Source organism: Schizophyllum commune (genome assembly GCF_000143185.2).
Source record: "Schizophyllum commune H4-8 unplaced genomic scaffold SCHCOscaffold_7, whole genome shotgun sequence".
Lineage (NCBI taxonomy): Eukaryota > Fungi > Basidiomycota > Agaricomycetes > Agaricales > Schizophyllaceae > Schizophyllum > Schizophyllum commune.
In genome coordinates, this window is record NW_026089544.1 from 2,227,742 (window position 1) to 2,247,193 (window position 19,452).

Below are 19,452 nucleotides of genomic sequence, written 5' to 3' on the forward strand. Positions count from 1 at the left end.
TCCATTCGTCCTCGTCGACCATAGAGTTCGCGCCTCAGTAGACAGGCCCCATATCCAATACTTTGTAGTCTGAGTAACTCAGCCTCGGTCCCTCCAGCCGATGTAGTTGAGCTTGCCATTCACCAATCCGAATCGCTCTCGGCGATCGACGAGTCAGAGGTATCCCCTTCAGATGAGCCTTCCGATGAAGAGTCCCCATCTTCAGGCGCACTTCCCAATACCTCCAAGTGCCGCATTCCCATTTGCCACTCGTTAGCCGCCACATACGTCCGCTCAGCCAGCCGTATTGCGTTGAACGTCGGCAACAACTTCTTCACCTCGCTCCAACGCCTCTGTCTTGTCTCCTCGACCAGCTTTCCTCCCACCAACGGCTTGGTCTCCATCTCAACGCAGCCCAGCGGCGGAAATATATCAGACAAGAACGCCGCGACTAACGTTGCATTGTCGATGGGCGAGGCTCCAACGTGCAGCTGCCTGAGCGCGTGGCACGCCGCGCCGCGTCCTGGCTTGCCGGAGAAGCGTTTTGGGAGGCGCGCATCGACAACTATCTCTATGCGCTTTAGGTGCGGACAGAGCTCTGCGAACGACACAAAGGTCAGGAGAGTTGCGCTTGGGGTGCGCCCTCGGGAATCCCACCGGCGACGAGAGAGGACGCTGAGGACGCGCAGACGGGGCCAGGCCTGCGCGAGCGAGCGGAACTCGGCGTCGGTGAGGTCCGGAGGGGATACGACATTGACGCGCAGCTCCACGAGGTTGCAAAAACCAAGCAGGGAGCGGATGTCGAGGCGATCTACGTCTTCGTCGCTAATATCATCCTGCATACCCCCCATCTCCTCCGTCAATGTGAAGACAGTGAGCGTCGCACGCGGGATGCGGGCGCACATGACTTGGAGAACAGCATGCCATGCGCGGCTGGACGGCTCTGCTTGACAACCAAGGTGTGTATCATTCCGCTGGCCATTCGCCGGATGAAGTCGACGCAGTATTTGGGGCTGACACAGGCGCGAAAGGAGAGCGACTCAAGGTCGCGGAAGGAGCCCTTCTCCGGTAGATCGGAATCCAACGAACCGACTGACATCTCGAAAGACCGCAGAGCTGACAGGGCGCCTATGTGAGCTAGTGCGCCTGCCGCCAAATGCGCGGAGGGTAGCCGCAGCGACTCCAGCGGCGCGCACGTCTGCGCAAAATTCAACACCGCTGACACCCCGAACAGCTCTCGGTTGTGATGCGGCTGCACTCGAACGCTGCGCAAGGCAGGGCAGGTCCGGTGCACGCTCCCAAGCACAGAGAGCATGATTGTACATGCATGAACATTCGGGCGGAAGTCGATCTCGACGACGCTGGGACAAAGGCATGAGCGTAGGAAGGGTGAAATTTCATCCCAGGACCGCCAGAGTATTGATCGTAGATTGGGAAATAGAAGCGTAGGACCCCAGCCGGCGATGAGCGCGTCGAGAGCGCTGGCATCGACGCGCGGTATGCATCTGATCTGGATATTATTGACCAAAGGTGCATAGCGCCTCAAGCGAGTGTGATTGTCAGAGCGAGTGTAATTGTCAGGAATAGTGGTCGCCTCAAGCGCTGAAACATAGCGCCTCAAGCGAGTGTAATCGTCAGGAAAGAGTGGTCGCCTCAAGCGCTGAAATCAAGCTTAGTGAAAAGAGCGAAGTTCGATGATGGCGCTTACGCGCTTGTCCTTCTTCAAAGCATCTAAAGGAAGGCAGTGCAGCGAGATTTCTAATTGTACGCTACAGAATCTGAGACGCTGAGAGTTGTAGAATGCTGCAGACGCGGGCAAGAGACGCTAGATCGCGGCGTCGGACATGATCGCAAATTTCGTGTCGGATTTCTGCGACTTCCCAGCAGCGGTGCATCGTCCGAGAGCGAAGGTGACGCTGAGAATCGCTTTTGAAGACGGATCCAGAAGTATAGGACTCTCGATGGAAGCCTCAGAATGGCGGTTGAGGACAAGGCTCGAAACGGCCGTCCTGCCGACAAGCCGTGCTACAGTACCAAGCAAGACCAAACAATCGGCTGATGCAGCCTATTTAAAGGTCAGGAACTTGAGATAAATCAGCATTATCGTGAAGTACAGTATCAACTCAGAAAGCATATATGCAACTTTTTCAAATGAAGTATATAGTGGCCGTAATCCCTATGCATTCAAGTTCAGTGCGACTCCGAGCCTACAAACTGTCCTGCCGAAGACCTCGCCTCAGATGAGCGCCAAGGCCTCAAAAACCAATGTCTCTGCGTCCCCGGCTCCCAGAACTCCGTGTTAATCTTCGCTTCCTCGTCCTCTTCATGGGCGACCCTCCAATCCACTTTTGCATTGACCTTGAGCCGGTCCTCCGCCTCATCGGGATTGACATTGCTCCACACGTCGACCTTGCCCACGAAAAAGCGCGAGAGGCGCTCGAGCGCCATCCACGGCGCTGGCACAAGATCCCACGGGCCATTGTAGGTGACGCTCTTGCCGTCGAGCGCGAACATGAGCTGCCCGATCCCGCGCCGCGCGAAGAGCCCCTCGAAGGTGCCGCGCTTGCGGGACGAGATAGTGATGGGAAAGAGCTCGAACGACATGACGAGCTGGGTCCACCCGGGGATGAAGCAGAGCGTCTCGACGAGGTGGTCGATGGCGGCGAGTTCCATGGGGTGCCCCTCCTTGATGATCACCTGGAACTCGACGGTCGGGGCCGGGTATTTACGGAGGGTGTCCTGGGCCCAGGAAATGACCTCGTCGAGCTCGCTCATGAGGTAGTTGTCGCGCGACAACCTCGAGCCGTTGTACCTCTCGAGCCGAAAGCCCAGCTTGGTGCGCTCGAAGAAATCGAGAAGCCCGCACACGATTAGGTATTCATGCTCTATGGGCACCAGGGGCGCCATTTGTATGGGGATGTGGGCCATGGCGGTGGTGTGACGGTACGCAAAAGGCGGCCAAGAGGGCGAGAGCAGATGTGAGCGCGCAGCGGAATAATCGAAAGCGGCCTTGGCGGCTAGGTGGCGAGCGAGTGGGCGAGCAATCAAAGCCAAGTCGGACGGCGGGGCGAAAGCGACGATAGGTATAGCGACTCGCCGTCGTCTGCTCTTGAAAATGACGGTCAGCAACACAAAATTGTCATACCTCGCGTATGCACGTACATAAAACAACATTCAGCCCCAAAGAGGTAGACCTGCGGTGCATAGGAGGTCGCCAGAATTCATGAATGGACGGCAGTGGAGATGAAGAATGAACACCAGCGGAATCGAAAGAGAGTTAGGTGACAGAACAAAGAGCCATACGCGCCGCATGGGGAAGCAGAAAAACGGTGGCGCTGACAGGTCAACATGGGGCTGGGTTTCCAACATAGCGTAGATGCATCTGGCACTGTCATCGGAAGGGGAACGAGTACATACGCCCTACGCGGCGCGGAGCGAAACGTCACCTACTATCAGCTTCGGAAGGAATGTTGTTGAGCTCGCGTACCAACGGCTCAACGCCGCATCAAAGAGCGTACAGGGGTCATGCAGAGCATACACCTGGCAAAGGAATGCACGCTCCTGTCCGCGTCATAGCGCCCTTCCTTCCTCTGGCCGTTTCTTGCCAACAAGATGAGTATGGATGCGCAGAGAGGCAGAGAGGCGCATGTTCCGAAGTGACGACGGAGAAGCGTAGATGCCAAAGGAGTCGGTACAATCGGCCCTGATATGAGCTTGGACCTCATAAATGTACGAACTCCAGAGACAGCAACTTTGGCGAGGAGACAACAATCATGAATCATGAGCGAGAGGTCCGTCGTGATAGTCATGCTATCGCCAATGAGAGCTATGAGCGGCATAGACCTGCATTGAGACAGTCTAAGTAGAAGACATACCCGGTGCGGCGTGAGCGCGCGAGTCGAAAAGCTCGGACTGCATAATTTAGGAGAACAAGACGGAAGCCAGCCTCATCGACGCCACAGCAACGAACGGCAAATGCCGACGCGCCTAACCAAGCTGAACCAAACAAAGCCACAGGACGGCTGGAGCTCACGGTGCCAGCGCCAATATCAGCACTATTAAAGATCATCAGCCCCGATATCAGCACTAGAACCTCACCCAACGAAGATCACAGCGCCAATGCAGCTTCATGCTATATACACGCCCATCTCTGTGAGTATGCACACCTATCTCTTTGAGTATGCACACCCATCTCTCTGAGTAATATACACCGATGATAAATATTGCGGATAGATAGCGATTTTGTGGATGGAGAGACGGACGTATATGTGTGGTGCAGAGCTGCAGGAGGGAGGCGTAGGAGATGAAGTAGGAGGGTGACTGGGAAGATGCAGTATGGGGGTGGCATGGGCGGTGCAGTAGGGAGGTGGCGTAGATGATATAGAAGGAGGAAGACGGCGGTGAGCGTATGGACGTGCTGGGAAGCACGGTACTAGGCTTCTGAATACGATGTGTGTACTGCGTGTGCTCAATACAGCGGTCGAAGTTCTTGACCCAAGTAACTGCCACCCGCATGATGAACAGCCGTACCGGCGCTTCCAAACCTGCGGCAAAGGTACTCTTGGCGGTGAGTTCGCGAGAGTTTCCTGGCATCGTCGGCGCGTCCCTGCAGCCCGAATTGCCGGGCTGCCCACATACTTCCCGAAAGCCTCAACGCCCCGGCGTCGCGTTACAGCCTCCAGCGCGCCCCCCGATGCCCGAGCCCTCCACGTCCACAGGATGCCCTCCCCGCGACGCCCAACCCTCCCTTTCGCGAGCGCTCGCCTACTTCCGCCCGAACAACGACTTCCTCTTCTTCTTCTCCTCCGAGTTCAGACTCGCGCCCGAGTCCCGGCGCTCCATGGACGAGCCGGCCCCTGACACGCTGCCTGACGCCCCTGACACGCTGCCTGACGCACCGTGCGCGCTCGGCGACGGGTGCGCGTCCTTCCTGAAAGACGCCGCGCCCATGGCCTTGATGAAACCGCGCTGGGTGGCGTCGATGTAGTCGTCGCGGTCGATGCGGCCGGAGGTTTTGACGGAGACGCCGCCGCGGGAGACGTCGAAGCCGCGGTCTTTTAGTCTGGGGGAGGGGTGGGTCGGTAGCGGGGGAGTGAAGGTGTGTGAAAGGTGAGAGTAAACGAGGGATTGTGGGGTTCATGTGAAAGGAAGGTGGACGGGACGAGGAGAATGGGAGTACGAGGGGAAGGAGGGGAAGTTTGGGCAATGTTAGCGTCTCGCGAGCAAGACGTGGCGCGCGATCGCTCACTTGGCCTTCGTGTTCTCGACGCTAGTCGACACTTGCTGTGATGCGACTATGACACCGTATGTGACGCCGCTCAGGATAGCCACGACCTAAGGGGGGCAGGTCAGCCAACGTTCCACCTTCACCAGCCGGCCAGCCAACGCACAACTATCAATACTAGGATGTCCGTCCTGCGCGCCGCAGGGAAATCGTCAGCTCTTGCTCTCCTTGCCTGTCCAACACAGCACGCACCAGCCAGCCATCGTTTAGAATCGAACAAGGGGGGAACAAAGACAAAGGACCACAGAAAAAACAAACACGAAGACAGAGATGGGGGAGCGGAGCAAGGGGAGTTCTGTGCGGTGCCCGATCTGAGGTGAATGGCCGTAACGCGCCCCTGAAAACGTCATCGCATTCGGCAGTGATTGAATGCCGGATCAAATCAGCGGACAAATATTTGGTCGGGTGGAAATTCCAGCAAAAACAATGCCGCCACCGCATGGCATGACCGCGAATTGAACGCGGGACCTTCAGAACTTCAGTCTGCTGCTCTCCCAACTGAGCTATCACGCCTTAGTAGAGAGCAGTATTAGATAGGTATCATTGTCCCCTGATTTGCAGATCCCGTACACCTGTACTCAGCTGCAATTCCCTTTATCGATTAGACTTAAAGCTCTTCCAAAATCTCTGTATTTCTCTCTCTATGCCAACCTTACATGTCCCTTCTTATTTTTCTTTGAACTCTCGGCCGGAAGTCGACCTTGAAACCGTGCGAACAATTCGTCACGCGAACGTGACAGGCGCATCAGACACGTCTTGTCCTCCTCCCCCGCGCGGCGCGTTGGGTCCCCTTGCAAACCCCCTTGTTCTCTCTCAGCTGATTGACACGTCGAGCTCAACTTCAACTACAAAATGGTGCGCGGCAATGTCATTAGAAGATGAGAGGCATGCTAACGATGCGCGATGTAGCCGACCGCCACGACCACAGATGCGGTCCCTATCGAGACCGCCCACGAAGATATGATTGTGCGTACATTGACTTTGGATTATCTCTTGGTGGACGAACGGAAGCGGAACACTTGGCGCGTACTCCGAGCACCTTCGAGCCGGGCAAGCAATTACACACTCCCAGTTTCCCGACCGATACCCATCTTCACACCTTCCCCTTCGACACGCCCATCCTAGGCCGTGCTCTGTAAGTCGCTGATTGACCAGGGGACTGACAATTAACCCAGCATGACGCCCAACTCGACTACTATGGCAAGCGCCTCGCCACATGCTCGTCAGACCGCACAGTTAAGGTCTTCGACGTGACCGAGAACGGCGCGACTGGACCTGGGAGCACGCTCAAGGGGTGAGTGTGCATGGCTTTCCCGTATGCAGCTACCCGCGCTGTCCACACATGCATCTTCCTTCCGCGCTAAATGCACGCCTCACGATCGCCCTCGTCTTTGCATTCCAATACCATTCTTCCCGGCTTTGTCTCGATCAACCCCAACGCTCCAAAGCCTTGATCGCTTTCTACTTCAACGTTGCTACTGCGTACTGATCCAATCTCTTCAGCCACACCGGCCCCGTCTGGCAAGTAGCCTGGGCCCACCCAAAGTTCGGACACATCCTTGCATCCTGCTCGTATGACGGGAAGGTGTTGATCTGGAAGGAGACCGGCGGACAGTGGGCGAAAGTGAAGGAGCATACATTGCATACGGCGTCGGGTGTGTGATATTGACTCTGCTTCGGATGCGCGTACTCATCGTCTTGTTCGTTCAGTCAACTCCGTCGCCTGGGCACCCCACGAACTCGGCGCAATCCTCGCATGCGCCTCGTCCGATGGCAAGCTCTCCGTCCTCACCTTCAAAGGTACGTCCATATACGACTTCTTCCCTTCACTCTCTCATCCCTCCCCAAGACGACGGCCAATGGGGCGCCGACATCTTCAACGGGCACGCCATCGGCTGCAACGCCGTCTCCTGGGCGCCCGCCGTCATCCCCGGCTCGCTGGTCGTCCCCGCCCCAGGGACGCCCAACGCCCCCTCCGTGCAGCGCTTCGCCTCCGCCGGCTGCGACAACCTCGTGCGCATCTGGGCGTACCACCCGGACACCGCGTCCTACGTCGAGGAGGAGGTCCTCGACGGGCACGCGGACTGGGTGCGCGACGTCGCGTGGGCGCCGAGCATCGGGCTCCCGCGCTCGTACATCGCGACGTGCAGCCAGGACAAGACGGCGGTCGTGTGGACGCGCGACCGCGCGGGCGCGCCGTGGGCGAAGACGGTGATCGGCGGGGAGGGGCACCGGTTCCCGGATGTGGTGTGGCGCGTGAGCTGGAGTCTGGCGGGGAACCTGTTGGCGGTGAGCTGTGGCGATGGGAAGGTGACGCTGTGGAAGGAGACGTTGAAGGGCGGCTGGGAGTGCGTGAGCGATATGAACAGCTAGATGGATGTTGTATGAGTATGGAGCGCTCCAACTATCTGCCTTTCTTGACGGACTTTCCCGGGAAATCCATGCAGTGCTGAGCGATGCGAGGGTCTGGCTTCGAATATGAAGGTCGCCCATATCGACACGGAGTCATGTGATCTCGAAGAGGACTGACATCCTCGTGTTGGTAATCCTCCTCGCTTTCTACGCTCACCTTGACGTCGATCGAAGTCCTCTGGAGATAACTTGAGTGCGTGGTTTAATTGCTTCTACGTTCCAAAGCGGGTCTAACGTCGATTGTCAGTCTCATGAACAGGCGGTTCACCGAACTCTCCGCCCTTCTTCAACAGGCCTCGTGCCTCGCCAACATCGACCTCCTGCGCGATGATTACGTCCCCTCGCCGGAGGAAAAGTCGGCAATCCTTGAGATGTCCTCCAAACTATCCGCCTACGAATCGACGGCCCCTCGCGTGCTGCGCGAGCGTCTGCAAACCCAGCTCGCCGTCAATAAGTCGATCATCTCGCCGCTGCGGCGTGTCCCGCGCGAGATCTTTTCCGAGATATTTGTAGTTCTCGCAGACATGGAGAAATACCCCGATCGTGTGAAGGCTATTTCCACGACGGTGGCTCTCGTATGCAAGGGCTGGCGCGCCATCGCCCACGCCACACCGCAACTCTGGACGTATATCTCCCTTTCCGGCTTGCCAAAATGGTCTGGCAACCCCGACTGCGTGAAGCTCCTTCGACTGTCTGGTGGCCTCCCCCTTCTCATCGACCTTTCAGACGTGGAGAATCTGGCAGGCGCTGAGGACACCTTGGACCAGATCTTTCTCGCCTCCCCGCGCTGGAGGGTTTTATCGTGCCATGACGTATGCGCGAAGATCGAGATGCACGAGCCGCTCGACGTCCCCATTCTGGAGGAAGCGTCCGCATCTGTTTCCCAAAGCGCGACAAGTCAGCCGCTCCGCTTCATCTCCGGCGCAACGACGCTGAGGCGCCTGCAGCTCTTGCTTGGTCAGAACGACGCGGAAGATATCGATTGGTCGAGGATTACCTTGCCTGCATTTCCAAACCTGAAGAAGCTCACGCTCGTCGTGGCATGCGGGATCTTGGAGGACAATCCTGCTTTGCATGTGGCCCTCGCGACCTTGCGCGATCACAGGGCGTCACTCACAGAACTAGTCCTCGTAATGTACGGAGGGCTCCCACCGCCGCAGCGCTCAGTCGCGCCTACGCTAATCGAGATGGATGCCCTCCGCGATATTTCTCTCGGCGATGCCCTTTCATGCGAGGTCCTCGAACACATTACGGCGCCCGGCCTTGAAGAGATCATTCTTCAAGGGATGACGGAACTCCCAGAGCGTAGCCCATTTCCGTTCGTATACGCCTTCCTGTCGCGCCAATCCTTGCGCATCAAGAGGTTGTCTTTGGACAACCTCGAGTCTCCCGATTACGAGGAGTTCGTTTCCTGCCTTCAGCTCCTCAGCCACCTCGAAGAATTTCGGGTACGAGAAACGGAAATTCAATTGAAGCTCTTGACACCAGACCTTCTTCGGGATCTTGCTGTTTCGGAGGATCGGCAACCACTTCTGCCTCGACTCTCGATGATCCGGCTGGGGATTTATCATGACAAGGCGATGCTGTCCATCAAGGCGGATTTGGACACGATGCTGCAGTCTAGAGACGTACCTCGTACTTGCGCATCTCAGGCAGTATGTAGGTTGGAAACGGTCGAGGTAACCAGTGGAAAGGACGTCTTCGATGGAGATTGGTGGTGACACGATTTTTCCTTGTCGTGTGTATCCTCGGAACGCTTTCCCTATAATTAATGTATACGCTTTGAGACGTAGGAACAGAAACATAAGGCTATAGATAGCAGTGCTACTAGTAAGTAGGGTCGTCATACCGCCCAACGTACGGGCGAGAAGCTAAGCTTCAGTGGGTCACGACGTGACAATTACCGGCACGTGCAATCCACGGCTTCTCTTCATTCCACCATCTTGACCGGATGTATGGCGCCTTCGCGCCCTCTAGAAATGAACAAGATCAGACCTTCCTGGCTCACGGAGTGCTTCAAGTTTTTCTCTTCTTGTGCGTTTCTGAACCCTATGTCGGTCCCCGGGTCTTGCCGTCAATATCCCTTGTCTCTGATTCGCTACCCCATCGACTATGAGGCGATATTCAAGGCCTCTCCATCGCAGTCGGGGCATGGAGAGCTCAGTCTTACCACGGTATAGGCAGGTCAAAACCTTGAAACGTAATTATGCATCGAAGGCCTATGTCCTTAGCGTGCATCAGCGCTGCTCTTGCTAACAATTCGCTTAGTCTAGCGGTGAAGCGCTAGTCTTGACTGAGCTCTTTTGTCGCTGGCGGCGCTCGAGCTGACAAACACGTCTTCGCGTCGCCTCGCATTCATGACCGGCACCGACGCAGGTACGCATCCCGACTCCTCACTCGTTCACCTTTTGTCGCATTCCAATTCATTGCTTTGTTCTTGTTAGGATCTCCACTTTGCTCACGCTGATCTGCGGCGCGCCGCCAAGCCACTGCTCATGACCGACTTTGTTGTTGCACATGCATGGACGGGTATGTCTTCCCCTTACGTTACTCCCTCGCCTACTACATAAGGCGAAGGCGACTTGGTATCTTCCGCACTGTCTACTGTGATCCCTCTAGCCCTGCGTCAGGACTCTCACCATCCTCACAACGTGTCCTGTCTCGCTGCAGACCTTCGCCGCCTTCTACCGATTCTTGTTCACCACCTACCGCACACCTCGCGCCGTAATCCGTTATGGTACAAGAGGAACACTATCGCATTACATTCGCCTGGCGCAGGGTCACAGAGGAACCTGTCAAAACCCATGAGTTCTTCTGCGTTATATGGAACGAGAGGAATTTCATTTACTGCGGGGACGAACGCCTGAGGATGGCCACTCTGCCCAACGTGGACGCAGCCGTCGACATCTTCCGGCGTGGCATCCAACAAATAGACCCCGCCGCGAGGATCTATCTGACAATCAGAGTTTCGCCAAATGCGCCTGTGGAGCTATCTGCCGTCGACTACCTTGTCGAGAAGCTTTGCCCGATCCAGGGCTGGAACCTCTTTGCGGTGGAGTTTCCTGAGGGAGCATACCGCGCCCAGATCCTGCACGGAAAGCGATACACCCCGGAGGAGTTCCGGGAACGCATTGGAGGAACACAGCAGCTGGTCGCGGCATTCCAGGGAAGGAGCATTCGATTCAAAGGCCACGCAAATGAAGTGCCCGCGCCATGGTTTTCTCTTCGCGAGCTCTCGCGCTTCGGGGTTAGGTGTGCAGACATACATTGCCCGCTCACTCCCGAGGACCTCAAATTCCTTCACGCTAACTCGGCGCTGGACAGCGTCCCAGTGTATCGCCCGCTCCTCCTCGTTGTAGATAGGATTCCCGAAGGCAACACCACGCAAACAAATCTCGCTTATATCTTGGATTCAAAGGATAGTCGCATTCAGCAGGTAGCAGAGCGAGGGAAGTTGCAGATGTCATTGCTGCATTAGGTTGGATGGATCCGGACACTTCTTATGTACAGGCGCTACAAGCGCTGACTTCTTTACATATTACAGTTACCGTTTGTTGTCACCCAGTGCAAGGGCCTGCACCTTAGTACATAGATATATGCCTATGTCATCGTGTTCTCCTTGATATCATGCTATCGATGGACTGGCCTACCTTCGTGACGGGTCCTGATAAGGCGTTCGCTGACGCGTGCTCGAAAGTTGAACTCACCATGTGATCGTGGCAATTGCGGCTCTAGCCTGTTCACGTGCTTTCATCGTGGCTCGCGCTTTGCCTCACGCCTCCATCATCTCGACCAAAGTTTACCAGTAAGACCTTCGAAGCTCAAGGTTATGTATACTGCTAACATACTGGTTAGCCTATATGCCACTTGCTGCCCTCCTCGAGCGCGCTGCGAGCCTAGCCTCGCTCGACTTGCAACGCGATGGCTTCGTTCCTTCTGCACTACAAAGAGGCGAAATCATCGACATCTCGAATCGAATATCCGAATTGCTGATGAGGTCAACATCAGAAGCCGGGGATTTGCCCGCCCTGTACGCGCAGGCCTCAAAGCAACTCGCAGTGATGGGATCGTACGCTCACGAAAGACGCGAAGTACAGTCTAGCTAGACGATCCACACAACCAAACACCAACAACCACGATAGCAATGAACACGCTAGACTGGAGGCGCTACGAGAGCGGGCGAGTCCGAGTATTTATATTACTAGGGGATATATTGTGTTGTTTATGCCAGTTCCAGACGAGCTGGACTGAAGCGAGAAGTCGAGTGGGGCAATCGGACGTCTCGGCGTTCTTACGAGCGCTTTCGGGTTTGATTGAAGTTCACAAGGCGGTTTAATGCGCTCGGAAGTTCAGGCTTTTATGATGTGTAAAGTGCGGGTTAACGCGGTTATGTTTATTTGGTGTGGTGTGTAGGTACTAGGGCTTCTCTGCGCGGGGCGGGAAAAGTCCCCGAATCGTATGTAGGTCTCGGTATATAACTCGAACGCGCCGCCTCGGCCGTCCAGACCGCGCGGCAACACACAATGCCTATCTCTGAGTCAAAATCCAACTATAACGCCTATCCGCGCGTTCCCCTGTCCGAATAATCGCGCAATGACTGCGGTTCCTGGCGGTAGAGCGGTTGACTGGTCGGGTATCCTCCTGCGCCGCGATGCCGGGCGCGATTCCACACTTGTTGATGTTTACCAAGGCAAGGCCAGCCTGGTTTCCACCGGTTCCCTTGTGCGCGACGCGGCTCAGAGGCCTGCGCGGCGGGGAGCGTACAGCCTAGACTGTCGATACGCGGGGAGTGAAGCCCTTGCCGGGGCGGACAGCGCTTGGCGGCGCCGACGCTCGGTTCGGAGTTCAACTCGGCGATGTCCGAGATCACGAGCTCGGACCCGAAGTTCCGGTGGAGTAGGGATCCCGGGCCGTAGGCCCGAGCCACACGCCTATACCACTGCGTAGACACACGTGTAGACCATCTGCTATCCTATCCCGAGCCACCACCAGGCCGTCGCCCCGAGGATCCCCTCGCTGGGCTAGCTAGGCTATCCCATCTGGTGACGAGAGTGCGATACGGTTTTCCAAGCCCCTGCAGACCAGCTAGCGCCATCTCCGTGTCGAGCTTGTTCTCCACGTTCGAGTTTTCCAGCACACGAGGTTTGCACGCCTGTCGGTCGTGTCCCAGCGCCAGCGCCAACCGGTTTTTGTGCTTTCCGTGATCGCCCGGGCACCGAGACGTTGAGAGCACCAAAACCCCGTCCTCGCGGTGTCCTTTCGTGCGCTTCTCCGTCATTGTCTTGGTCACATACCCTGTCGTCGTCGTCGTTGTCGTCTCCCTGCGTTGCGTTTTTTGTCGTTGTCGTCTCTGCGTTGCGTTGCGTTGCGTTGCGTTGCGTTGCGTCTGTCGTTTGCGTCTGCGTCTGCGTTTGTGTTCTTTTCTGTCGTTGTTGTCGCGTCATCTCGCGCATCTGACGCTGCCTCTTCCGCGCCTTGTCGGTGCGATTCATACGTGTAACGACTCACACGTTTCTCCACGAGTATTATCCCCGCCATGCCTCCTATGTCCACCGCGCCGAACGAGCGCCAACGTGCTACTGCCATACAAATTCCCCAAAAATTCACGAAGGCCCTCGATGTCTACCGCAATCTGTATACGATCAATCCTACCACTGCTGGCATCGCGCTGTGGACCAACCTCCTCGAGGTCGCCAGATCTTATGTCACGGCCGAGGGTACTCCGCCCAACAAGGTTCTCGAGTCCGAATTCCTCGCCGGCAGCGTCCTTGGTCGCACGCGCGAGCGCGAACGGTGGGAGAATGCGGGACACGTGCACGGACGGTCCTGCGCGGACTATGCGGACTTCGAGAGCGGATTTCAGCAGGGCTTCGAAGACGGTTGGAGTCGCGGAAAGGAAGCGGGCATGGAAACATGTGCTGCTCTGTTCAATGTGGTGCGCATACACGACCGTGGCGATGTCGACGAATCCGCGCCTGCACCCCGAGTCGATGCTGCTGTCGACTGCAGTCCGACACTCACCACCGATGCCGCCATCCAGACGCAGCCCCCTACCACCGACTCTCAACTCTTAGAGTCACCACTCCTCATTCATCCTGTCCACGTGGAGGTTGCGACTCAAGTCTCTCTGCCCACAACTGCTGCCTCTGCCACGCCTCTCACGGAATCTCTCGATTGGGCTGCTGAGGTAGATATGCACCTCCCCGTCATCAGTCCCATACCACCGTCACACACATCTCCACCGCCGCCCCGTGACCTATCTTCGTTGTCGAGTGGCAACACCACCCCGTTTGCGTCCCTGAACCGTCGTCGTCGTCGCGGGGGTCAGTCCCGTCCTCGTCCGCGCCCACGTCGCGCTAGGTCGCCACACCGTCGTCATCACTGGTCCGAGTCGCGTTTGCCACGAGAGGATGATAGCTCGACATTGGATTGGAGGTTGGATCCCAGGTTGCAGGACTTGTCGCGAGCGCTTCATGCATTGGGCTGGGTCAGGAGGAGCTTGTCGTAGGGTTCATTCTGGTCAGGTTCTCTGGCGACGAGGACGTCGCCACGCGAGAGGGGGGAAGATGGAGTAGGGATCCCGGGCCGTAGGCCCGAGCCACACGCCTATACCACTGCGTAGACACACGTGTAGACCATCTGCTATCCTATCCCGAGCCACCACCAGGCCGTCGCCCCGAGGATCCCCTCGCTGGGCTAGCTAGGCTATCCCACCGGTCTCGGACCCGAAGTCACGTGTAGTCACGTTGATGGTTCGAGTTCCGCTTGCGCGGTGCTCTGCGTGTCTCCGCATGACGGCGAACAGCAGGAAGGCTTGTCCGAGCCCCAACAATAATCTAGATTCTCTTGACACAGCAGGGCAAGAGGACTGAAGGCTTGAGGCGCGTATAGCGCGGCTACTTGATTAAGTAGGGCCCGCCAAAGGACTCGCAGGATGTCATCGACGACGCGCAGACTCGTGATCAGGCGCCGAAGAGCTCGCTACTATCCTTGGTCAGTCATTGCAGACGGATAATGCTGCGGACTAGTTGTATTGAAGGTTAGGAAGCGTGGCGCTCCTGGTTTTCTGTGTCATAAAATACCCCCGACGCGCCCGTTGTACAGTCGCGACGTCGGTGCAGTATATACGGATCCGCCCATACAATCTAGACCAAGTCGACTATATATCGCTTGTTTATGTATGTTTTTCCGCGTTTTTCAGCCGCAGGGCGTATCAGCAGTCAATCTCTCCATTGTATCTCCCGTGCGGCGTCTACCCCCTGAGCTTTTGACGAGCATATTCTTCGAAGTAGCTCCCGGTAGCCCCTTCGATAGAGGTCCGCTTCTCGCGCGTACCGTCGCCTGCGTATGCTTTACGTGGCGAACCGTTGTACTGGGTATGCCGCTGCTCTGGAGCTATATCTCCTCGGAGCGGATGTCGCCCTTGGATAGCTACGCGGCGCAGATTCGGCGGTCCGGAGACCTCCCTCTTCATCTGCGTCACTGGCAATGGACTGAGAATGGGCCTCGAGCAGAGCTCCTCAAACTTCTGCGCTTACATGCCGCGCGCTGGGCGTCTATCGAAATTACGTCCTCGTGTGCTACATTGAAGGCGCAGCCGATGGTTGAGCTTCCCTTGCTTCGCACGGCGTGCATCTGTATCGAGGGTCCGGCTATGGGACCAAAGGTTCACACGCCACTTCACTTTTTGACCAATGCACCCACACTCATAGACCTGACTGTACGCCTCCTCGGGGGGAAGGCGATGTCAATTTGGTCGTTGGTTGCCATCCCACCCTTTCCGCACCTGACGACCCTCGATATACTCATCGAAATTGCCTCCTGGGACCATCCCCCATATACGGCAATCCTCGCCGCCATGCAAAGCTGCATGCAGACCCTAACGACCCTGACCCTAGACATCATCGGAGACTTTCACGAGGGCTCGCGGATCAGGCAGTCAGATGGCTCCTTACTACGCTTGGAGATATTGGGAGATCTCTGCCTCATGTCCCGAGCAGCCGAGGTTTTCTTGCCGGCGATTGAGAGTCCTGTTCTGCACCGCCTCGTACTTGCCAAGCTACCAAATGCGGACTATACTCAGCTTCCGGCGCTGCTCGACTTTTTGTCACGCCAGTCGCTGCGCGTGAAGGGGTTGATACTGGAAGATCTCGCGGCGGGGGAGGAGGAGATGCTCATACGGTGCTTCGAGCGTCTCGATGGCCTAGAGGAGCTGCATGTGATTGAGTTGTATAGCTCGGCGTTGCTACCCGTGCTGCGCCAGCTCACCGTGACGAAGGACCAGCGACCGCTACTGCCGAAATTGACCACCGTGGTCTTTCGCTTCCAGGACCAAGGCGCGCATGATAGGGTTGAGGACGCGTTGAAGGAGATGGTGGCGTCTAGGGAGCAGTCTGGTAGGGGCGTGGAAATGCTTCGGGACGTCGAAATTATTGTAGGTGCTTGAGCACAAAGACTGGGGATGAGCAGTCTGTAGTCCCTCTCAGACGTGGAGACCTGTCCGGTATCCCGGTCCGGTCCGAGCAGATGCGGTCATGCGGGCTCATGTCGCGTCGATGCTTCAGGACTTGCTTCTCGCCATCATGTCGTCCAACGGTACGACTGGTGGTCACCTCGGACGCCGAGCGCCAACGTTGCTCGGGATGCCCCGCAAACTCCAAGACCGACTTTCATTACCCACATCCGAGTCCTCTACCGTTCACTAAGCGCGCATATACCCAGCTTGCAGACGAGAGGTCTATCCTAGCACGGCATCTCGATGAGCTCAACGTGAGCTTTCTCAATTTTCTCCCTCTCCTCTTCGATCGTTCTATCTCGCAAGTTTACAAGGGTCTATCTTGGTCATTCACCTATCCTCTGTCTCGTACCTGAGATGATCATTTTCGTCTCCTTCTGTTAGTCTCCCTTTCCGTACACTCCACTCCTCATGCGCGTATGCGCCCTGTATCCTCTGAAGCCTCTCTATAACCCATCGGAAAATTGACCATGCCCTCTTCTGATACTCCGTCCTTACAGACTAGGTCTTGTACCTGCCACGCAGCGCCCAATGGCTGGCCTGGCCATTGAAATCCCGTAACGCAGACGTGTGCCACACGCAACTTTTATGTCTCTGCTTCTACATACGGCCCTTAAGCTATCTCTTTCAGCATAACTTGTGGTTGTGGGTGCTGGCCGGCGTCCGTCACGTGGCCATCGCCGCCTCGGGAGACCAACCCGCCTTATGCTGTCCTCTTCTGTCTTCTTGTCCACGGAATCTCTGCAAGCGATAGACCGAACCGCCCTTTGGGAGCCATAGTCTACAGCTGTACTCAACACCAACCTCGTCGGAGAAGGTCGAAAGGTACGCGTGGTTGATTCACGCCAGAGTCCATGTTACTGACTAATTGGCAGTGTTGGCGCCATCCTCCAGTCCGTATTCCATAAAACATTCCATAAACCATAGCGCCCGCTGGCGCTCGCTGGCTCGTCGCCCATCGTCCAGCTCGCCGCTCGCGACTCCCACATTGCTAATGCATCACCTGACCGCGCCTCACACGCCATCGTGAGTCGACAGCGCCCTGGCGGTGGAGATGATCTGGAATTGGGCCCGCTGGCAGTCCCGAAGTATTTGTACCCGCGTCCGCTCGTTTCCCGCTCCCCAATATCGCCCTTTTGCTTCCACCACCATCATCACAACGATCGGCATGTCCCAACCTTACGAGAAAGAGGCTGAGTTTGCGGTGTGCGCCGTACGACGCGCATGCAACCTCACCGCGTCCGTATTCAACAAGCTGATCAAGAACGAGACGCTAGTGAAGGGCGACAAGTCCCCGGTCACAGGTGCGTGGTCGAACCATACTCCCCCCTCCGAATGCTGATGATCGAACGCAGTTGGCGACTTTTCCGCGCAGGCGCTGGTCTGCACGATGCTGGCAAACGCCTTCCCCGATGACCTGATCGTGGGAGAGGAAGACTCGGCCGACCTGCGCCAGGACACGGACGCGTCGCGCGCGCTCAAGGACAGGATCGTTGAGCTGGCGAACGAAGCACTCACCGCCGACCTCGCCCTCGGCGACAAGGAGCAGTGGGGGATCGGTCCCGGCAAGGCGCGCACGCCCGATCAGCTGCTGGACGCGATCGACAGGGGGAACTACGATGGCGGCAGGACAGGACGTGCGTGGCGACCTTCTCTACGTGGACTCAGACTGACCGAACGCGCAGGCATGTGGACGCTCGATCCGATCGACGGGACGAAGGGCTTCCTCCGCGGCGGGCAGTACGCGGTCTGCCTCGCGCTCATCGTCGACGGCGAGGTCAAGGTCGGCGCGATCGGCTGCCCCAACCTGCACGTAGACGCCGCCAAGCCCGACGGCGAGAAGGGCTGCATCTTCGTCACCGTCCGCGGGCGCGGTGCTCAGCAGGTGCGTTCCCCCACCCCCCTTCCCCTTCCCTCCCCCACTCACCCCTCCCCCAGTACACCCTCGCCGGCGCGGACCCGCAACCCCTCCGCCTCCCCGTGCTCCCCACCTCGCAGATCAGCTTCCTCGAGTCCGTCGAGGCCGCGCACGCCGACCACGGCTTCAACGCGCGCGTCTCCGAGGTGCTCGGCGTGACCCTCCCGCCCGTGCGCATGGACAGCCAGGCCAAGTACTGCTGCCTCGCGCGCGGCGAAGGCGGCGCGTACCTGCGCATGCCCGTCGGCACGGGCTACCGGGAGAAGATCTGGGACCACGCGCCGGGCTCGGTGCTTGTCGAGGAGGCTGGCGGCACGATCAGCGATTCGAGGGGGAAGCCGCTCGATTTTGGGCTTGGGCGGATGCTGGGGGAGAATTTTGGGAAGGTGATTGAGGCCGTGCAGACGGCGGTGTCGGAGGGACTGGCGAAGGTTTGGAGGGGGGACCACGAATTGTACGTGTACCACCGCATGTACTATCGTAGAAGCCAATGCAGATCCTTGAATGTCTGTCGTTGCGTGCGTCGCGTTGAGTTTTCCCGTGTCCGCGCTAGTCGAAGCAGGGAGGGTGGGCAGAAGCGAGGCGTCTGACGGACGGGCACTCGTCGTCTCCGCGCGAGGGGAGGAGGGACATGCAGGTTATTTATTTATTGGACAGCTACCCTACTCACACCTCGTCTATAGCTCGTACTCACTTTTCTACATAACCCCCTCCCATCTCCCTCCAACCCCTCCTTCGAGCGAGGAGGCTGAGCCCCCCGTCGAGATGCGCACCTCTCGTGCTGCGCACCCTTCCCCCCACCGACATACCTCCTCCCCCTCCCTTCTCCCATTCTCGCACTCGCCCCCTTCATGTCCTTCGACCTTCCCCAACACCTCCCCTTCGCTGCTCGCAAGGTCCGCAGCGCCTCCACTCGGAGAATCCTGTGTAGTGCTCCGTCTGACGTCGTCGCGCCAGCCTGCCGTCGGGTACAGGCGCACCAGCGTGGGTGAGAAAGGTGGGGGATGGCAGCTGCTGTCTGATAAGCACTCGCTCTCGCACTTCGAAGAGGGGAATGCGAGGGTAAGGGGGCAAGCGAAGGGAAGGAGGAGCGAGAGGGCATAGAAAAAACGAAGGAGGAGGGAAGGGGGAATGGGAGGGGAGGGATAAGGCGAGGTATAGTAGACGAAGGGCGAAGGTGAAAGCGAAGGAGGGAGGGGGAAGGGGAGAGATAGACGAAGGGAGAGGGGGTAAGCGAAGGGGGGAGGAGGGGAAGAAAGAATACGAAGAGCGATACTCACCTTACCACCTCTTTTTCTGATCACGCTTCGCCCTCAATCTTCCCCCCATCTTCCCCTCCGCTCC

The 19,452-nt window shown here is 57.5% G+C and overlaps 11 protein-coding genes and 1 non-coding gene across 12 annotated transcripts in view; 5 read left to right on the forward strand and 7 right to left on the reverse strand.

Moving 5' to 3' along the window:
• Positions 1–119: 119 nt before the first annotated feature.
• On the reverse strand, positions 120–884 carry SCHCODRAFT_02504980 (uncharacterized protein; the record flags this gene model as incomplete). The annotated part of the gene is made up of 1 exon (XM_003030764.2): positions 120–884. One exon carries the CDS (start codon positions 882–884, stop codon positions 120–122), a length of 765 nt encoding a protein of 254 aa, XP_003030810.1.
• A 1,172-nt stretch (positions 885–2,056) lies between these two features.
• Positions 2,057–3,219, reverse strand: SCHCODRAFT_02329140 (uncharacterized protein). The gene is made up of 2 exons (XM_050342384.1): positions 3,142–3,219; positions 2,057–3,082 (listed from the first exon to the last, which is right to left on the reverse strand). The coding sequence occupies exon 2, from the start codon at positions 2,905–2,907 to the stop codon at positions 2,170–2,172; it is 738 nt and encodes a 245-aa protein (XP_050199799.1). The 5' UTR covers positions 2,908–3,082; positions 3,142–3,219; the 3' UTR covers positions 2,057–2,169.
• On the reverse strand, positions 3,220–3,890 carry SCHCODRAFT_02329142 (uncharacterized protein). The gene is made up of 2 exons (XM_050342385.1): positions 3,855–3,890; positions 3,220–3,789 (listed from the first exon to the last, which is right to left on the reverse strand). The coding sequence occupies exon 2, from the start codon at positions 3,786–3,788 to the stop codon at positions 3,474–3,476; it is 315 nt and encodes a 104-aa protein (XP_050199800.1). The 5' UTR covers position 3,789; positions 3,855–3,890; the 3' UTR covers positions 3,220–3,473.
• Positions 3,891–4,087: 197 nt separating this feature from the next.
• Positions 4,088–4,676, reverse strand: SCHCODRAFT_01038723 (uncharacterized protein). Its single transcript, XM_050340904.1, has one exon. The coding sequence runs from the start codon at positions 4,613–4,615 to the stop codon at positions 4,448–4,450; it is 168 nt and encodes a 55-aa protein (XP_050199801.1). The 5' UTR covers positions 4,616–4,676; the 3' UTR covers positions 4,088–4,447.
• Positions 4,677–4,743: 67 nt separating this feature from the next.
• Positions 4,744–5,466, reverse strand: SCHCODRAFT_01202170 (uncharacterized protein; the record flags this gene model as incomplete). The annotated part of the gene is made up of 4 exons (XM_003030762.2): positions 4,744–5,041; positions 5,228–5,313; positions 5,370–5,394; positions 5,456–5,466. 4 exons carry the CDS (start codon positions 5,464–5,466, stop codon positions 4,744–4,746), a joined length of 420 nt encoding a protein of 139 aa, XP_003030808.1.
• Positions 5,467–5,703: 237 nt separating this feature from the next.
• SCHCODRAFT_t134 lies at positions 5,704–5,776 on the reverse strand. The gene has a single exon. It is a non-coding gene; the product is annotated as a tRNA-Phe (tRNA).
• A 229-nt stretch (positions 5,777–6,005) lies between these two features.
• Positions 6,006–7,699, forward strand: SCHCODRAFT_02630071 (WD40 repeat-like protein). The gene is made up of 6 exons (XM_003031149.2): positions 6,006–6,118; positions 6,173–6,229; positions 6,439–6,557; positions 6,767–6,918; positions 6,974–7,063; positions 7,113–7,699. Exons 1-6 carry the CDS (start codon positions 6,116–6,118, stop codon positions 7,634–7,636), a joined length of 945 nt encoding a protein of 314 aa, XP_003031195.1. The 5' UTR covers positions 6,006–6,115; the 3' UTR covers positions 7,637–7,699.
• A 146-nt stretch (positions 7,700–7,845) lies between these two features.
• SCHCODRAFT_02581964 (uncharacterized protein) lies at positions 7,846–9,515 on the forward strand. The gene is made up of 2 exons (XM_050343924.1): positions 7,846–7,868; positions 7,923–9,515. The coding sequence occupies exon 2, from the start codon at positions 7,927–7,929 to the stop codon at positions 9,394–9,396; it is 1,470 nt and encodes a 489-aa protein (XP_050199802.1). The 5' UTR covers positions 7,846–7,868; positions 7,923–7,926; the 3' UTR covers positions 9,397–9,515.
• Positions 9,516–10,553: 1,038 nt separating this feature from the next.
• SCHCODRAFT_02465143 (uncharacterized protein) lies at positions 10,554–11,051 on the forward strand (the record flags this gene model as incomplete). The annotated part of the gene is made up of 1 exon (XM_050342649.1): positions 10,554–11,051. A coding segment is annotated over one exon (498 nt), but the record flags the coding sequence as incomplete, so codon positions are not given.
• Positions 11,052–11,535: 484 nt separating this feature from the next.
• On the forward strand, positions 11,536–16,156 carry SCHCODRAFT_02581965 (uncharacterized protein; the record flags this gene model as incomplete). Its single annotated transcript, XM_050343925.1, has 2 exons — positions 11,536–11,733; positions 14,877–16,156. The coding sequence occupies 2 exons, from the start codon at positions 11,536–11,538 to the stop codon at positions 16,119–16,121; spliced, it is 1,443 nt and encodes a 480-aa protein (XP_050199804.1). The 3' UTR covers positions 16,122–16,156.
• Positions 16,157–17,358: 1,202 nt separating this feature from the next.
• On the forward strand, positions 17,359–19,100 carry SCHCODRAFT_02506241 (3(2),5-bisphosphate nucleotidase HAL2; the record flags this gene model as incomplete). Its single annotated transcript, XM_003031147.1, has 5 exons — positions 17,359–17,494; positions 17,546–17,827; positions 17,876–18,075; positions 18,129–18,562; positions 19,040–19,100. The coding sequence occupies 5 exons, from the start codon at positions 17,359–17,361 to the stop codon at positions 19,098–19,100; spliced, it is 1,113 nt and encodes a 370-aa protein (XP_003031193.1).
• A 334-nt stretch (positions 19,101–19,434) lies between these two features.
• The window catches only part of SCHCODRAFT_02329249 (uncharacterized protein), a 996-nt gene continuing 978 nt past the window's right edge, over positions 19,435–19,452 (reverse strand). The window contains exon 3 of the mRNA XM_050342386.1: positions 19,435–19,448. The gene's annotated coding sequence lies outside the window, so the exon portion shown is untranslated. The remainder of the gene's footprint in view (positions 19,449–19,452) is intronic.